The sequence below is a fragment of the Miniopterus natalensis genome, chromosome 14 (assembly GCF_054644295.1).
Source record: "Miniopterus natalensis isolate mMinNat1 chromosome 14, mMinNat1.hap1, whole genome shotgun sequence".
Taxonomy (NCBI): Eukaryota; Metazoa; Chordata; class Mammalia; order Chiroptera; family Miniopteridae; genus Miniopterus; species Miniopterus natalensis.
In genome coordinates, this window is record NC_142094.1 from 56,555,865 (window position 1) to 56,572,773 (window position 16,909).

The following is a 16,909-nucleotide window of genomic DNA, read 5'->3' on the forward strand; positions in this document are numbered from 1 at the left end:
GAAGCCTGCTTGTCACAAGCCCATCTGCTTCTGTGCACCCCTCTCTCCACCCACCTGAGTAAACGGCACCCTCTCTCACCGCCACCGCCAGAGGGGAGTCCCGGCCCATCTACCTACGTGCACTCGTGTCCCCCAAACACAGGTGTGGGGAAGGGTCAGCGCTCACTCACCACCACATCGGTCCTCATTTTCCCGAAAGTCTTGATCAAGTGGGCGTAGTGATAGTCTTCCATCTGCCGTAAAATCGCGGTCATGCACGCCACAAAGCTCCCCTGGAAGGGATCAGAGACATAGTTAGGGGTGGGCGGACAACACTCCCGGGAAGGGCGGGTATCGGCCAGGAGTCTGGGGGGAACCTGTGGCGAGAGGCCCCGACTTCCGCCACCCCTGGCCAGCCAGCAGAAGGTCACTGGTCACTACAACCTCACAATCTTTTGGGGTTTTCTCTCTATGGATTTCTAACTGCATTAAATTAAATGCTTCCTGATACGGAGTTGTCCCAGCAGGAAAAACAAGCTTTAAATATTTTCACATTAAATATGTAAAAGTTAGACAGGATTGAAATCAGCCCCACGCATGTCTTGTGCCCTCTGGGAACTCGCTGCCCTTGGGCCACTGCACGCAGAGGCCTTTCGTTTCTCAAAAACCTGCCTGTGTCCCCCTTGGCCAATTGGAGGCAGTCACCACCGACTCCACGGTGAAATATGGCCCAATTCGCCTCCACACGAGGAATGTGAGGGGCACAGGCTCATCAGAATGCAAAGTAGGGAGACGGGAGTTTCTCGGGCGGACAGCGCAGGGAGGGAAGGCGGGAGGAGGGGACCGGCAAAGGAAGCCAGGGCGAGTGGAGGGAAGGAACCGGCGAAGCAGCAGATGGCGGCGGCCAGCGTGTGCGTGCTTGTGGGTGTGCGTGTGTGTGCAGGTCTGTGCATGCGTGTGCAGGTCTGTGTGTGTGTGCTGGTCTATGCATGTGCATATTTGTGTATGTGCATGTTTGTGTGTGCTGGTCTGTGCATGTGTGTTTGTGTGCATGCAGGTCTATGTGTGTGTGTGCGCGCCGGTCTGTGCATGTGTGTTTATGTGTGCAGGTCTGTGCATGTGCATGTTTATGTGTGCAGGTCTGTGCATGTGCATGTTTGTGTGTGCAGGTCTGTGCATGTGTGTGTGCACTGAAGGGGAATTGTTTGGCAGGTGGGCAGGCGGCTAACCGGTCCTGTTGCCAACGACTGCAATGTATCATGTCCAGGGTTCACGGCTAACAACATCTTAAAAGCCTTCCTTGCTCTCCTATATTTTCCCCTAAATTAATGACATTTTAAGAAACATAGGACATATATTTTTTCCCATTAAACCAGAACAAGTATGGTAAAATTATAGGATGAGACATACTTTCAGACGTGCCCCTAATTTTGCCTTATTAAATGAGCTCCCAAATTGCATTCTTTTACGAACTCCACTTTTACAGGCAGTATATTTGAGTGCCTAAATGTCTTTTGCATTAATTTGAAATTCACTCTCTGTAGTGAAATGTTCGAGTGCAATATTGTTCCAATTCATTTTACATCCACAGTATACATACATGCTTCCAAATGGGGCCCCCAAGGGTGCATTACGTAAACTGAACAAACACAGTAATGATAGTATGGTGTCTCCCACTTGCCCAGAAATGTAAATTACTTGTGAACAATAATAATTGCTGAGATGTAGATTCCAAGTTGGGGTTCAGGGAAAGAGCTAAATAATGTGGGTTTTCCACTGGAGGAATGAGTTGTGCCATGGCGAAATGTCTATTTATGAATACCAACTTTTTTAGATCCTGGCCTGAGGATATGCTTTTATTGATTTTTAGAGAGAGAGGTAGGGAGAGAGGGGGAGAGAGAAACAGCGATCGTCTGTGTCCCGTACACGCCCCAACCAGGGATCAAACCTGCAGCCCTGACCGGGAATTGAACCCGTAACCTTTTGGTATACGGACGACACTCCAACCGCCTGAGCCGCCCGGCCAGGGCTATAAACTTTTGAAATACATAAATGTTTGGCACCCCGTTGAGTTCAAGAGGAGCCACGTTTGCCTGTTCTTTATGCTATGAGATGCCACGTGGGGTCATGGTCTTCATAACATCACCTGTTGATCAATGACAACGAGGCCATCAGAACCACGGCCCCGTCGGTCAGACCACACACTCTCTTCATGTCCCATCGGACAGGCAGTGACACTGAGCTGTTCCCCTCGGAGTGAGTCACTGGCTGCAAGGGGGGTGCCTAGCAGCTGAGCTCAATCCTGCCCCTCTCATCCGGACGCACATGTTAATCCTGAGAGATCTGAGGCCACTGCTGATGGCCGGCACAAGGCGGGGAACCCTCTCCCGCACCCCTGCAGTCAGAGAGAACGCTGGGAGAGGGGGAGGCCAGGTAAAGGCCACAGACGATCCCACCTCCCATGCTGATGGAGCCGCCATGACCTGGACTCCCCCTCCACCCCCCCAGAGGAGCTTTTCTAGGGCAAGACGAGGCCTGTATGGGCCAAGCCGCCCCTACCACGGGCTCACAATATTTTTTTGCAGGTCACAGAGGTAAACAATGGAGACTCCCACTAGAATCACCTAAATCACGAAGCCAGCTGCATCTATCCAGAAGCAACGTACCCAAGTGCTGAACTTCCAATGTCAAGTTCAAAGTGGAACAGCAAGACCTCAGAGCGGCCGTGAGAAAGCCGAGGGCTGGGCGCTGCCAGGCCCAGGAGCAGGTGATGAGGCCACACTCAGCTGGGGGGCAGGCTGCCCCCTAACCCTGCAGGACCCACCCAAGGCGAAGCTGGGGGGCTGATGTGATGCAGAAAAGGAAACACTACGGAGAATGGAGCCATTTCCACAGGACAAGGCCCGGGACGCGTCAGGGCCAGTGGGGAAGTGTTCCCGGTGCATGGGAACGTCACGGAGAAGCCAACCCAATGGCCCCTTAAGTGAAGTGGTCCCGGGAGAGAGACACAGACAGGCCACCTCCATCAGCAATCGGGAGGCCAGGCGGTGCCCATGTGCTCTTTACTCGACCCAAGGCAATGCTCCAGAACTAACCTGTACTGTTAGTCCCTAGAAAGAGCATATCTTGCCATTTCAGCTCTTTCCTAACCTCGAGCTTTGGGCCACCTGGGAAAGGGGCATCTGCCTGTGAAAATTCACAGAGACGCACCCCCGTCCCTTTGGATTGGGGTCCATCCGCGGCACGCTGCTGTGTTCTCAGAGGAAACACTGGGGACCCCATGAAGCTTCACCGCTCACGGGAACCCACGCGGGCTGTGGGGGGCAGTGAAACGCGGGTAGGTATGAAAGCCGTGGTTGACCCCCGTTACACGCTGGAAACAGAAATGGGGAGAGCTGTGAAAAGAAGAGCTTTCTTCTGCAGGCTTGGAAAGAAATGGCTCTTCTGTGCTTTAGAATTGATTTATTTGAAATGCATTTAGAAGTCAAATGAAGCTTTTACTTGAAACTGCGGGTAGGTTGGCAGCCTGGCCCGTGGTGGGTGTGTGTCCAGGACTCATTCCTGGAACCCGAGCCTGGGGGCCGGGTTCCAGCTCCAGTGGCTGCGCAAAACTGAATAAATAAATAAAAATAAGACCTATTCCTTATGACTTCAAAGCGATGCAAAACAGGGACAGAGGAGGGGGGATACGGTTGCAGGAGATTGAAAATTCAGGGCATAGAATGTCTAATAAACAAAAACCGCGAACTTCATTAGTAATCAAGTATGAAAATGATGCCTCGTTACTCGCTTCCCAAAACAGCAAAGACGTTCCGAGGTGGCGAGAAGTCGGCTAGGGTGCGGGCGGGGCGCTCTCCGCGCCGCTGGCGGGAGCCTAAATTGCTATAACCTTTTTAAAAAGTGATTGAGCAATCGCTTTGAAAAGTCTTGGAAACGACTCATCTCCTCAGTAATTCTACCTCTCACAACCAGCTAAGGTAGTAATTCAAAATCGGAAAATTTCACGCCCAAAGCCGTCCACCGCATCGCCGCAAACATCTGAGTGTTCAGCAGCGAGAAGCCGTGCAAACAGCGTGCGAGTCGCAGGACTGCGGATAAAACATGAAGAGCCACGGCCGGAATCTCAGATGAGCAGAAAACCAGGGTGTCCCGAGACTGCGCTGGGAACGCCGCTCGGGACGTCCGACCCCCAAACGCGCGTGCTGTTTCCCTGGAGCTCAGGCTGAACTGGGTGTCCTGCTGTTTTTTATTTGCTAAACCAGGCAACCACACCATAGTGTCATCATGAAATATCATACCGATGTTAAAACACTGAACATGAGCCATGCACGTATGGAATAGTTTCGTAATCGAGAAAACAGGGTGGAAGCGCAACACTGGAGATGAAGGAACTAGAGAAAAAGACGCCAGAAAGTCATCAGGGGTGGGAGCCCAGACTACATTCATAACCAAAAATATGTCCATATTTTATAAGGTAGTCCTGAGAGAAAAAGACCTCACCTGGCAGCAGGGACCAACTCTCCCTGCCCCCGAGCCCCCCAGCTCCCACTCCCTTATCCTCAAAAGTCTCACCCCCGGGGCTCCCCCTGTCGTGTGGACCTGTCACTGCTTCACTCTGCCCCTCGGGCCCTGGGCTGGACTTGCCTCTGAGCTCCCCTGGAGATACCCTCCAAGCGAACTCGCAAATCTGCTTGGGCCCCCAGTGCCCTGGCAGGTGGACGGGGTAGAACAGGAGACGGGGGAGTGGTGGGCAGGTGCGACTGAGGTCAGGCAGAATGGAGCCCGGGTGGTGGTGCAGGGGGCATTTTTGTGGCAGGCAAGTGAATGTAAGATGCCACTGCGGGATATGGAGACAAAAGGTTAGAGAAAGGCCAGGTCCTGGAGAACGGGAACTTAAGGTGAGACCTACCTTTCAGCCTGTCTGTCAGCTTCACCGAGTTTGGGGCCTGAGAGTGAGAGCATGAAGTAGAAGGAAAAACCCCAAGGACTTCGTTTCAGAGTCCCGAGGACGTGTGACAGTGAGCTCATCTGCGCAGTAAAGACAGACTTAGCCGGGTGACTTGAAGGCAGGGCATGGCCTTGCTCTGGGTAAATCCATCAACCAGATAGTGTTTCACAGGACCCTGGAGCTCACTCTGCTCGGGGCAAATGTCCTCTCTGGGACGCGTGGCAGGAAGTTTAACTCTCTGAAGTGCTCCAAACCCCCAAAGCTGTTGGGGCTGCAACCCAGGAGCCCTGCGTTGCAGGCACCAGGTTTGGATAAAATAATTCCACTTGCTGACTTGGGGGCGGCACTCCATGGCCGTCAGTGAAGATGTGCTAAAAATATTAAACATGCTTTCACCAAGCCAAGTACTTGGAAGAGGAATCTCATTTCTACGGTGAAACGTCAAATACACTGATGAAAGTAAAACTACCTCCCAATCATCATTAAAAGGTTAGCAAAGATAAACCTCCAGTGACATTTTCAAGATCCAGGGTGTCCTCAAAAATGTGTACAACACTGTAACAGCTGATAGCTCAATTTTGAAAATGAAATGTATTTTAATAAACACTGCCTTTATAATCATTCAAAGTGCGTGTATACATTTTGGGGGGGACGCCCTATAGTGCTCAGTGACACAGGCAAGGACTGTAGTCAAGGTGGGAAGACGTATGACTTGGTGAATTCCGAACGGCTCCCATGTGGGGGGCACTCAAGCCCTTTAGAGAGTCAACGCTGGAGGCAGCGTCCTGAGAACTGGAGTATGAAAGGGGAACGTGGCTGAGAGCCGAGGCCTCCACGCAAACGGCAGACGCGACCCGAAATACATCCACGGGCAGGCAAGCACGTGGTCAGACCCAAGCCCCAGAGAGCACAAGGCTCCCGCTTTCAAGAGGAAAGGCCAGCGGTGACATGTTTAAGCCACCTACTGCTCTACCTCGCAAAGGCACTTCTCGTGTTCTTAATTCAGTATTTGATTAAGCATAAGATATACTATAATAAAGAGGCTCAATCAGGTTCTATTGTTAAAACTGAGGGTGTTGGAAAAACGAGCACTGTATCCACTCACATCATCTGAACTCTTTACCTTCCCCAGGAAAACACTTCGTGGTCAGATTGGGAATTGTGTTCTGCTCTTTTCTCATTTAAAGATAGAGTCCGAAATTATCCAATGTATGGTTAACCTTTACTCATTTAGTTTCCAAAATATTGTGATTTCTTATTTTATAAAGAGCCATAACATAAAGGATGTTTGTAAAAGTAAACTACAGAAAATTAAAAACCGTACGGTTGATCGATTACACTAATGCCATCTATTAGCTATTTTCAACTACTGGCAACAAAATTAAACCTAAAGTTTTAATTGAGTACTTGGTTGAGTTCAGAAAGGACTACTATTTTATATCATTGCAAACACTGCAAAGAAAGAAATCTAATTTTAAAAACAAAATCAATTACAGTTTTAGAGGGGCAGTAACTGTAGAAAGACATTTATGGGCCAAATACACCAGAAGGGCATTTGGATCTTAAGTTACCCATAATGATTGTTTGGTACTTATTCAATGTAGTAAATTAAACACATCTTCACATTTGTTATGAAAATACAAATAAAATACCATCAAATTTTATATATACAATTTTTACTTTATGGTATAATGAGGACTGTATCTTTATATATAACTTCTTAATATAATTCATTTGTTGCTAATGTGAGTCAGAAAGTAAAGCAGAAACTTTTATATTTGTTTTCATAAATTCAGTAAATCAGATATTAGCGCCTTAGTGAGTTCAGACTCTTCAAAGTCCTCTCCTGTGATGTATAGTATCTTTAAATGTACCATCATAGAAACAAGAGTAATTCAATCTTAATAAAATTTTACCGTTGAAGGGAAGATCAATATGTCTACACACTTAAAAAAAAATTTACTTCTGTCCATAAAGAACATTATTGCCATCATGGTTACAGATTAGAGCGGAAACTCTTTATTGAATGAAATGAAATTCCTCTCCATGAATCATAAAAAAATACTGTCCTCAATATCAATACTGTCCTTATATTGGTTGGATGAGTTGGTGGAAAGGACATCTAGTCACAGAGCAGGTGTTAAATAATTAAATTAATAAACCAAAAGGAAGATCAGATATTGTAAAATATGAGGTTACTGTATAATAGAAACTGAGACAATCTCAGTTATAAGACAGTCTGACTGCGATAGTATAAATATTAGGAAATAGTTACACCCAAATGTAAGCATATACTGTGGTGCGCACATGCTCGGCCAACACACGTTGCTGTGCGTCACCTACAGCTTGTCTTATGACTACGTGGCCATCAGAGTGACTTGGGCGCTAAGTGCCTTGATGTTTATTTCAAAATCTCCAACTACGGGGAAGTGTGACTGGACCTGGGGGTGCCCGAGAGAACCTGCGGAGCAGTGTGCCTGCTGGACAGGCGTGTGGAGGGGAACCCGGCAAGCGCCAAGCACGTCCCGACGGCGCTCCACGCCCGTCTCATCCCTCCCTCGCCACAGCTTTGGAGAGGCCGAAGGGTCCTGAGGTTCCGAGGAAACGGGGCCCCTTGGAATACACGGGAAGACACTGAGGGGATGAGGCGAAAATGATGAAAAGATTCAAAATGATGCAGCGCAGAGACAAGCGCAACTCGGTAAATTCTCATCGCGCGGGCAGCCGACAGCATGGAGCTCCTGGAGGGAGGTCAGAGGGTGACTGGACGCAGGGGGCCTGGGACACAACTGTTCCCACAGCCACGGGAGCTAGTGACAAAGACAGGAGAGGGTGCTGAGGACCCTGCCATGTGTGGGACACCCAGAGCAGCAGAAGGAACGAGAGGGACGGATTATAACAGTGAGTTAAAAAGAAAGCCAGGAGTCTATACCGATACACACCAGGGGCGAGGGGGTGACGGGCAAAGGCAAAGCCACTGCTGCCAGGAGACCACGGAAGGCAGACGGATGAGAGAACTGGTGACTCAGAGTTTCGGCTCCTACAGTAAGGGGTGTTCCAGCAGGATCCTCGACGGCACTGAAACCGTTAGCTCCAAGGTCCCTGGGGAGGAAGGCACTCCCAGGTTCTAGGTCATTACATTTATGCCTCCTGGTCTGATGGACGCTGAGGACACAGAACCACGTACGTGGTATTTTGTACCAAAAATGTTTAGTCATGAGGAAATGAACAGCCAGATCCAGAATATGGGACACCTGACAGGACAACTGACCTGACCCCTTAGAAAGTCAATGGGGGAAATTTCATTGCGGGTCGATGCTACATTGTATCAGGGAGTCAGGGTGAATATTTGCAGGAGTCGCAGTATTGTGACTATGTAGCAGTATTGTGACTACGTAGCAGTATTGTGATTACGTAGCAGTATTGTGACTATGTAGCAGATGTAGCAGGGGTTAGGGTCACGATGTCTGAGATGAACTTTGGTCTGGCAAAGTAACAAATTTACGTTATAATACATACAAGTGCTCCATGAAGGAAGGGCGGGGATGCCAGTGAGCGGTGGATCTCACCCAGGGCACATCTACAGGTCTTCCTGTAATATTTTTCAACATTTCTGTGCCTTAAATTCAAATTAGAAACTGAGGGAAAACAATTTCTACCCACAGTCTAGTGGAAAAGACAAACATGACAATTAAGAAAAAGTGTCACAGACATTATAAAAGTGAACTCTCACAGGTGTTACAGACCGACAGGGAATTCTAGGAGCAGGTACTTCGTTGCCCATCACAGGAGCTGCTACTACAAACACTGACAGGGAGACAAGCAAAAACGCAGCTGCTTTTAAATACACGGAATGGGGCCGGGTGGCGAGTAGCTTTACGTGAACAAAGCCCAGGAGCACGTGCTCTGGAAAATGCGTGAGGAGCTGGACTGGAATGAAATGGGGGTTGCACCGCGTTGCTTTTCATATGAGGCTCCATCGTGCGCGTTCTCCTCAAATGCACGGGTGGTTCGTCTGTTTGCACCATTTCCTCTAAGTGTGTACTGTGGTCTTAACAAAATACCAACAGTGAACACGGGAAAGAGTAAAATCATGCCGTCTCCCCATCAAACACGGATCACGTGTCACATTCCTGTCGTTATTTTAAAGTATTTTTCTACTCACGATAAGTTATACAGGTATATGATAGAAAGTTACTTTAGAGGTCAAGAGTGAAGACTTCAGATGTAGATCGATGGGGATCATGACCTGACAAATATCAGGGACACCGCAGAGAGTAGGACAGGCTATTAGTTCCCCCCGTGCCTCCGCTTCCTCATCTGTAGAATGGGGAGCGTGAGTTTAAAATCCGGAGTCCTCGCGAGGTTTGCGTTATGTACGTAAGGACATCGGCGCAGCTGGTGAGCGGCGGCCATCACCACGGCGGCGGCGAGGCGAAGACAATAATAAATAAAATACTAATACAGTCACACAATTTGTGCACTAAAACCACACTACATTCGAGACAGAAACTAAGAAAAACGAAAAAAAAATGGAGAGAGAGTCATGTTCATGGCTTGAAAGGGTCCATATAGTTGAGATGCCGTCAACACGGCTGCAAAGAGCCAGCAGGCGTTTCCTGCAGAAGTCAACCCCCGATGCACGTATGTGTCAGAATTCAGAGCTAAAAAGCAAGGGTTTCACTAAGTGCCCTTAAAAATATACAAAGGGAAGAAAGTCAGAGTGATCAAATTCCCCGTAGGCGACACGCAACAAATACTGGCATTTGAGGGGATTGCGCCTGGCCCTTAGAGACACCGAGGCGGCTGGTTTTAATCAAAGAGGGATCACGCTTTAATTAGCGCAGCCTCCCAGCGGTTCTGCCGTCGGGGGAGCCGTCCCGCGTCATTACTCCTGTTTCCACATTTTTCTTGAGCATCCGTGCCGACTCATTCTTGCATGTGAACTTTAAAACCACACTGTTGGGTCTGAAACGAGCCCTGTGGAGTTTAAACGGAGCCTCCCCGGGGGGTTTACGTTGCTGGGAGGCCCGGCCGTCGCCTCGGCGCTCGACGCTCGGGCTCTCGCTTCGCCCTCGCCCGTCTCGGGCCGCTCGGGCATCTCCCGTGGTTTCCACCACCTGGCCCTCAACCGGCTCTTGTCCTGTTGTTCTACTGGGAGGATGGTTTTTTCAAAAAGATTTAAAATTTCCTCTATATTTTTATTCATGTATTTGGGAAAACTACTGAATTTGATGTGTATATTTTGTGATTGAACGTACAGAACTCTGTCATGACGCCAGAGTTTCCGGGAGGAGGAATGGTCTGAAACAAGCCAAGGCGACATCCGCCCATAACTCTGTGCTGTCCTCTCTCGTCACCGTCTTATTTCGGTTTGCAGACCAGCGCTCTAGCGCCACCAAGACAACGCCAAGTGTAACCGTAACAGCCAGTGTCTTTGTTTTCTTAGAGGTTTTAGGGCCTGATCTTTTATGTTTATTTTTTACCTTATCGATTATATCTCGATAAGAGAGGTGACACACTGTGTAGGTTGATCCGACGGGCTCATGCACTACAATATGACTCCTACCTTACCATCGCCCAACACTTCCATCGAGCCACACAACTGCCATTTCTCTTTTGTGGTGCGAACGTTTAAGATCTAGTCTCTCAGATGTTGGTGTGAGGCAGACGTCCCGTAAGGGACATGGTGCGTAACACGGCATAACCAGTCCCTACCCGGTACAGGCCTAGCGGGGGCATCACTTCGCAGGTTGTATAAATGTCTAACCACTACGCTGTACACCTGAAACTAATATAATTTTAAATGTCAACTGGAGCTGAAAAGGAAGATAGACTGTAGGTATCACGTTAAGGAAGTGTTACCAACCTAGAGACCACCTGCAACGAAACAGGCGAAGCTCGACAAATACGGATATTATTACAAATTAAGTTTTATGATTGAAGAGCAAATGGATCAAGGATAACATTAGGCATCAAAAGAGCACATAGGGAGGCTTTGAAATTTTCACTAATAGTGAAAGAAGGGTACTTCCCCCCAACATTGAAGTACGCAAGGGCAAGCTACAATAAAGCAAAACTTCGAAAAGCAACTTTTTAAAATAAACCTCATTTCCGAGGAGGTGACGGAAGTCACATTATTTGTTATTTTGTTATTAATTATTTGTTATTTTATAACAAACATTCCCAGAGGCGTCCCGCGGTCGGGCACTAGTCTTGAGGCCTCAGGAGCTCCCATCCTGCAGGCTGGAGGGGGCAGGGACCCCCGGCACCTCGACGTACACATTAGATTCACTTGTCAGAGGTGAGGTAGGTTAGTGTCTAAGGAGACCCTCTGGCACCTGCAGCAAGGTAACAGCACACACTGGTCAGTATACCCCGTAGATAGTTTCACATCTTATTTTGCAAAAACAAAACAAAACAAAAACAACCCTCCTGGACGGCCCCTTGTTGAGAAAAATCATTCAAGGGGCTACCAATCAAATACACAGTTTACCCAGTTACCTAAACGGTATTCATATTTCCACAAAGACATAACGAAAACACTGGAAGAAGCCTTCCCGCTAATCTTATCAAAATTTAGAGCTGCATTTTGCAATTTTCAAATTACTGAGCACTGATTATGATGGTGACCATTACGATTTTAATTAAGGAATACAAAACATGGGTTTATAGAGATGAATCTCCTTGAACAAAATTCATATAGCTTAAAGATCAATTTTTTTTACTCATGACAATCATAGACGCTTTCGGTTATTGCCTCACAATTAAAATTTAAAAGGAAGCATCACAAATCACATTGGATTCCCTCCACCTGCACCCCAAACTCTCATTGAGAGTCACACAGACAAGATGCAAATTGGAAGTCACTTTGCAACAGATGTGCAGTTGAGATAATTTATTTTTTTATTAATCTCGCTCAGACGAGATCTTAACAGCATGGAGTGGAAGGTAAATCCACAGAGTGGCACTATAATGACTAATTTTAATTATGCTCCCGAATCACGACTCGTTTGCAAAATTGAGTATGTTTTTCACAAGTTAATTATCTGGCTACAGAGTTAAAAGTTTGCAAAATGCAATGCTCCTAGTTCCTGTCTAAAGAAGAAGCATATGGGATAATGAAGGCACTTGGTTTAAATTTAAATCGATGTTGAGGTGTCAGGACGGGGTAAAGAGAAACGGGCTGATCATCAGGTAGCAGCACAGTCCGCAGGAGGCCCTTGTTGGAAAGTATCAGAAACCTCGAGCACGGCTACATGGGAATTCTGGTTAAAAAAATTATTTCGGATAAACCCATTATCAGAAACATAAAGCAAAATTTCCGGACTAAAGTGGTCAAATGCATAGGCCTATAGGGCCATCCGTGAGTTGCTCCAGCCTCCCCAGTATCTCCCCGACCCCACCTCCGTTAAGAGCTGAATTAGCAGCCCTGCCCTGAACTCCTCTGTTGAAGCTCTAACCCCAGACCCTCAGAATCTGGATGTATTTGGAGACAGGGCCTTTAAAGGGCTGATTAAAGTTAAAAGAGGTCATGAGGGTGGACCCAATGCAACCTGACTTCTGTCCTTCTCAGAGGAGGAGACACACAGACACACCCAGAGGGAGGGCCCCGTGAAGCCCCTCAAAGCCAGGGAGAGGCCTCAGAAGAAACCGACCCTGCCGACACCCTGGCCTCGGACCCCGGCCTCCAGAGCTGGGAGATGAATTTCCCTGTTTAAGCTGCCCACTCGGTGGCATGCTGTTTGGCAGCCCTAGCAACGCAATACAACCCCTTCTCCCTCCTGGTTCCAAACACGCTCTCCAGGGGCCCCTAAACTTGCCCAGGGCCTCCCAGACTCCAGAGACTGCCCGCCTGTGCCCCTGGAGAAGGCCCCTCCCCAGGACCTCCTAACTCCCGCCCGCCTACCGAGCAGGCTCCAGGGCCTCCTCTGCCAAGTGCCAGGCCTGCGGCAGCCCACTTGAGGTTGTCCCCCCTCTCTGCTCCCTCACCCCTTCTCCATGTCGCAGTCACCTTCACACACAGCACACGCTCTACCACATACAGAATCGCCGTGTATCACCCTCGGCATCAACAAATACTGGCATTAGCGCCCGCGAGAGGCAGGTCCCGCACCGGGGCCTGGACTATGACTGGAAACTAAGCAGCATGGTGCTTGCTCCTGTGACGGGCAACAGGGCCAGGGTGGGGTGACACGGGCGTTGCAGGGGAACGCAACCAGGTCCCTGGCAGGTGGGAGCTGGTCAGAGGCAGAGAAGACACGGAAGCCAAGACAGGGTCCCGGGCACCTGGTCCTGGGTCCGGGAGGCAGGGGGCTCCCAGGAGCCAATAGGCCAGTGGGCCCTGCTGGCAGCATTCACCGACCCTTTCTTATTTATATCCAACCCTTCATCAGGAGCCAGGAAATAATTGGGGGCGGGGAGATACCGCTCAATTTTCTGTGAATTCGAATTTCCCGTGTCTCTTGTGTAATCATTCTACTTGCAAATTAAACCGACTGCAGTCTACAACCCAGTACGATCGATGTGACAGGGGAAGGGTTGCCTGGTAGGGAAACTGCAAGACTCCCACAACTCGGGCGCTCACTTCGAAACGAGCGTATTCTATTAACTACACCTCACGGACGACAGGGTTTAATTGGCTTTCTAGCGGCACGCTCTCGTACACAAATGCAATTCTTTTCCTGGCATCTGCAGGGTGGAAAAGCGAGAGAGACACCTTGGAAGCAACTTATAATCTTCTGGGCTGTGTATCCTGCCGTTAGAGCTCAGGCGCCTAACTCCGCGCCCAGACTGAGTCGAGTGCCCCTGCCATTGGTGGCGGGCAGCCCAGAGCAACGTGAGACGGTGACACGTGGGAACGAGGGACAGGCTGAGTTACGTCCTGTGTCACACGAGGTCTCTGGGATCTTAAGAAAGCACGGTGACCAGAGGAAATGTCGGAACGACCAGCCTGCGGCAGGCCATGTGCGGCTGTTCCTCCCCAGGGACACCCCTCTCCCCCTGAGCAGTAAGTGGGACCCTCTGCCTGACAGAGGACAGCGGACTCCTCTCCCGTCGTCACCAGCAGAACATGCAAGTAGGAAACAAGCTCGGTTTAGTACTTAGAAAACTCAATTACAGGCGCTGCTGACAAATTACAATTCTTGTTTTCCCATCAATTACTTTTTATGTCTCTGACACACAGTCATGTAGGGCTTCCAAACCTCTCTAAGTCATACCCACCGGCGGAGAGAACAGAGCTAGGGAATGTGCGCTTCGGGGTATGTTCTGTGAACACGGACTGCGTGTATGTACATATGCACGTAGAGTCACGTATGCATGTGTATATAAGGCACACAGTCCCTTATTCAGAAACAGATTACAGAAGTCTATACAGTGATTTTCCTGATACCTACTTCCCATGTAATGGTTACATACAACTTTTCCTCTCTATTCCAGCGCCCTGACTCATTAAAATGTACTTGAACTTTCTGCTGTTTTAGGTTCAACACGTGTTAGTACACACACTCTTCCTTGCCGATTCCCAAAACCCCTGCTTCAAATTTTCATTTATTTTTTTTATTTGAAATTATTTCAAATAAGTTAAACCATGAGTATATATACATATACATATAAAACTACATATGGATTATATATATAATTAGTATTTCTCAATAGTCTTCCTCCATCCTAAAAACATGCTCCAAAGTTGTCCTTGGATTTAATTACAACAGAATATCTTTTCCTATTAAATAATTAATGGCTCGTGTAGAAACTGATTTTTCCAGGCACAGAAAGTAAATACATGAATTTTTAAGAAAGAGCACGCAAGCCCAAAGCATGGTTATAAACACCAAGGAAACATCAATATTGTATATTTACTGCAAGTCTCCAACTCATTTTGATAAGCTAAGTAGCAGAAAACAAGCCCCGGCGAGCAGGATTCTCAGGGGCGGTGGCGACTTTTCTCGGTTCTCTTTATCCTTTCACCCTGGGGGCGGCCAGAAACGCGGCCCCACCTTGATTCTGGCTGCCGGTTAACAAGGCCCGTTTCCCCTGCAGACAGGACAGAGGCTAAAAAGGGGAGTTAATGAGAGCGGACCAATGTCATTGAAAACGCCTCGGCTCCGGAGAGACCGGCATCGCCCCCAATAGCCAAGCGCTCCCTCTTACTGGCACCTTCTCCGCTGGCTCCCGAACAAGAGTAATGTTAATATTCCAGTACAGTAAATATTCCACTACTGAAGCTATGCTAGCAAAGTGGAATTACTGGGCCCAAAAACTCTAGTTAAATGATGGCATGTTATTCAATTAAAGGATATTAAGAGACTATTTTGATAGGACGAATCAATTTCTAGTTTTCTAAACATACACAATTTAATAGTTAATTTGCTTTGTACACATTCCCAAACCTTCTTGAAAAATATCCTCACAAGACGCTGATTTGTGCTGTTGCAAAATTTTATATAGTATCGTTAATACTAAATAATCGAACATTTTCAAGATCTCGGGGCGGTTTTCAGGGTTGATGGCTGAGCTGTGACACACCCAGCCCAGGAATGAAAGAGGCTGACGCTGGGCGAGCCGAGGGGGTGCGCCTGGGACCCGCTGTACGATCCTGGCAACTTTCCTGTACGTCTATTCTAACTTACAAAGGGAAGTTCTTGAAAAATAGAAGCAATGAAACACCCTGGGGGGGGGGGAGGTTCCCGTCTAGAGAAACTATAAAACGCATCTCACCAAGGAAGCTTGTTTATCCGGTAAAGATTTCTAATCAACAGAAGGGGAAGAACTTGGCGTGAGTCAGCCACGGCCACCAAGTCCTTCCTGATGTCACTCTGACTCCGACTGAAGCATTTTTAAAACTCAGATACAACAAAAGAACCAGTGCTTAAAAAGAGACATTTAAACTCCACAAACGCGGTATCTGTGGGCAGGCGAGTCCCTCCGTCGCCCTGAAGGCTCGCTGTGAGGGAAGATGCGCTGTGCCATGTGGGAGGGTTTCTGCAGTGGGTCGTACTGTTCAGGGGTGGGCGAGACTAATGACACGATGGGGACTGAGTAAGTCAATCGCACATGTACTTTCCAACAGGCCATTTGTAAGCACAAGCCCTGAGTAAAAATAAATGCCGAAAACATCAGCGTGGATCCAAGGCGACCGCTGAACGTCTCTGTGCGGCTCTGGGAGCTGGGGTACAGCTTGTCCCTCCCTGCGCCCGCGCCGAGGGCTAGGAAGACAAGACCCTGAACGCACTCTCAGGACTCACCTCCCTGGCGGGACCTCACTGCACGACGGTCCCGTGAGCACACACCAGAACAGGACTTTGTCACCCAGCGGCGGGGTCTGCGCGGGGCACGTCACCGCACCCTCCTCTGGGGCGGGCAGGTGCTCTGTCTCTTTCCCAAACAGAAAAGCTGGACATCAAAAGATGCAGAATGTCCCCCCAGCTGTTGAACTTGGATATTTTTAATTGAAACAGCACTAAGCTCTGTATTAAATGAAGGAAATGACGGGAGAACACCCAGTGCAGGAAAGCTAAGCCGCGGGTGCGGGGCTCAGGCTAGCGATCATCTCCAGACGCAGGCCGATGCTGAGACCGCCCGTCACGCCGCGTCCCTGGGAGGGACCCGTGGACCCTCTGGGGGCTGGGGTTTGCAGCAGAGGCCACGATCACCAAGTCCTTCTATCTCACGGTGACACCTGAATGAAAGGGACCTCTGACCTGGAGGGTGGACAGGTCTTGGGACATCCCTGTTTTCATCCTTGGTCTACGGCGGGCACCGGAGCAGCAGGTCCCAGGACGAAAGCAGCTCACGCTGCAAGGAGGCCACGAGAGGAGAACGGTTCCTCGTGACTTGATGATTCCGCTTTGAACCAGAGTTATCGATCTGGCTCTACGATGAGTCCCACGAAAGGAGGTTCGCAGGTTCTATCCAGACACCAAAGATTTTCAGTGGTGCAGCCTCACTTATTGAGTCCGATTCTGCTTCTGCTTCTGT

General features: G+C 48.8%; 1 protein-coding gene across 4 annotated transcripts in view; it reads right to left on the reverse strand.

Moving 5' to 3' along the window:
* The window catches only part of DOCK1 (dedicator of cytokinesis 1), a 287,380-nt gene that overhangs the window by 88,958 nt on the left and 181,513 nt on the right, over window positions 1-16,909 (reverse strand). For all 4 annotated transcript variants that reach the window (XM_087824025.1, XM_087824024.1, XM_087824027.1 and 1 more), the window contains exon 28: window positions 171-272. In XM_087824025.1, coding sequence (XP_087680151.1) covers window positions 171-272 — 102 coding nt within the window. The remainder of the gene's footprint in view (window positions 1-170; window positions 273-16,909) is intronic.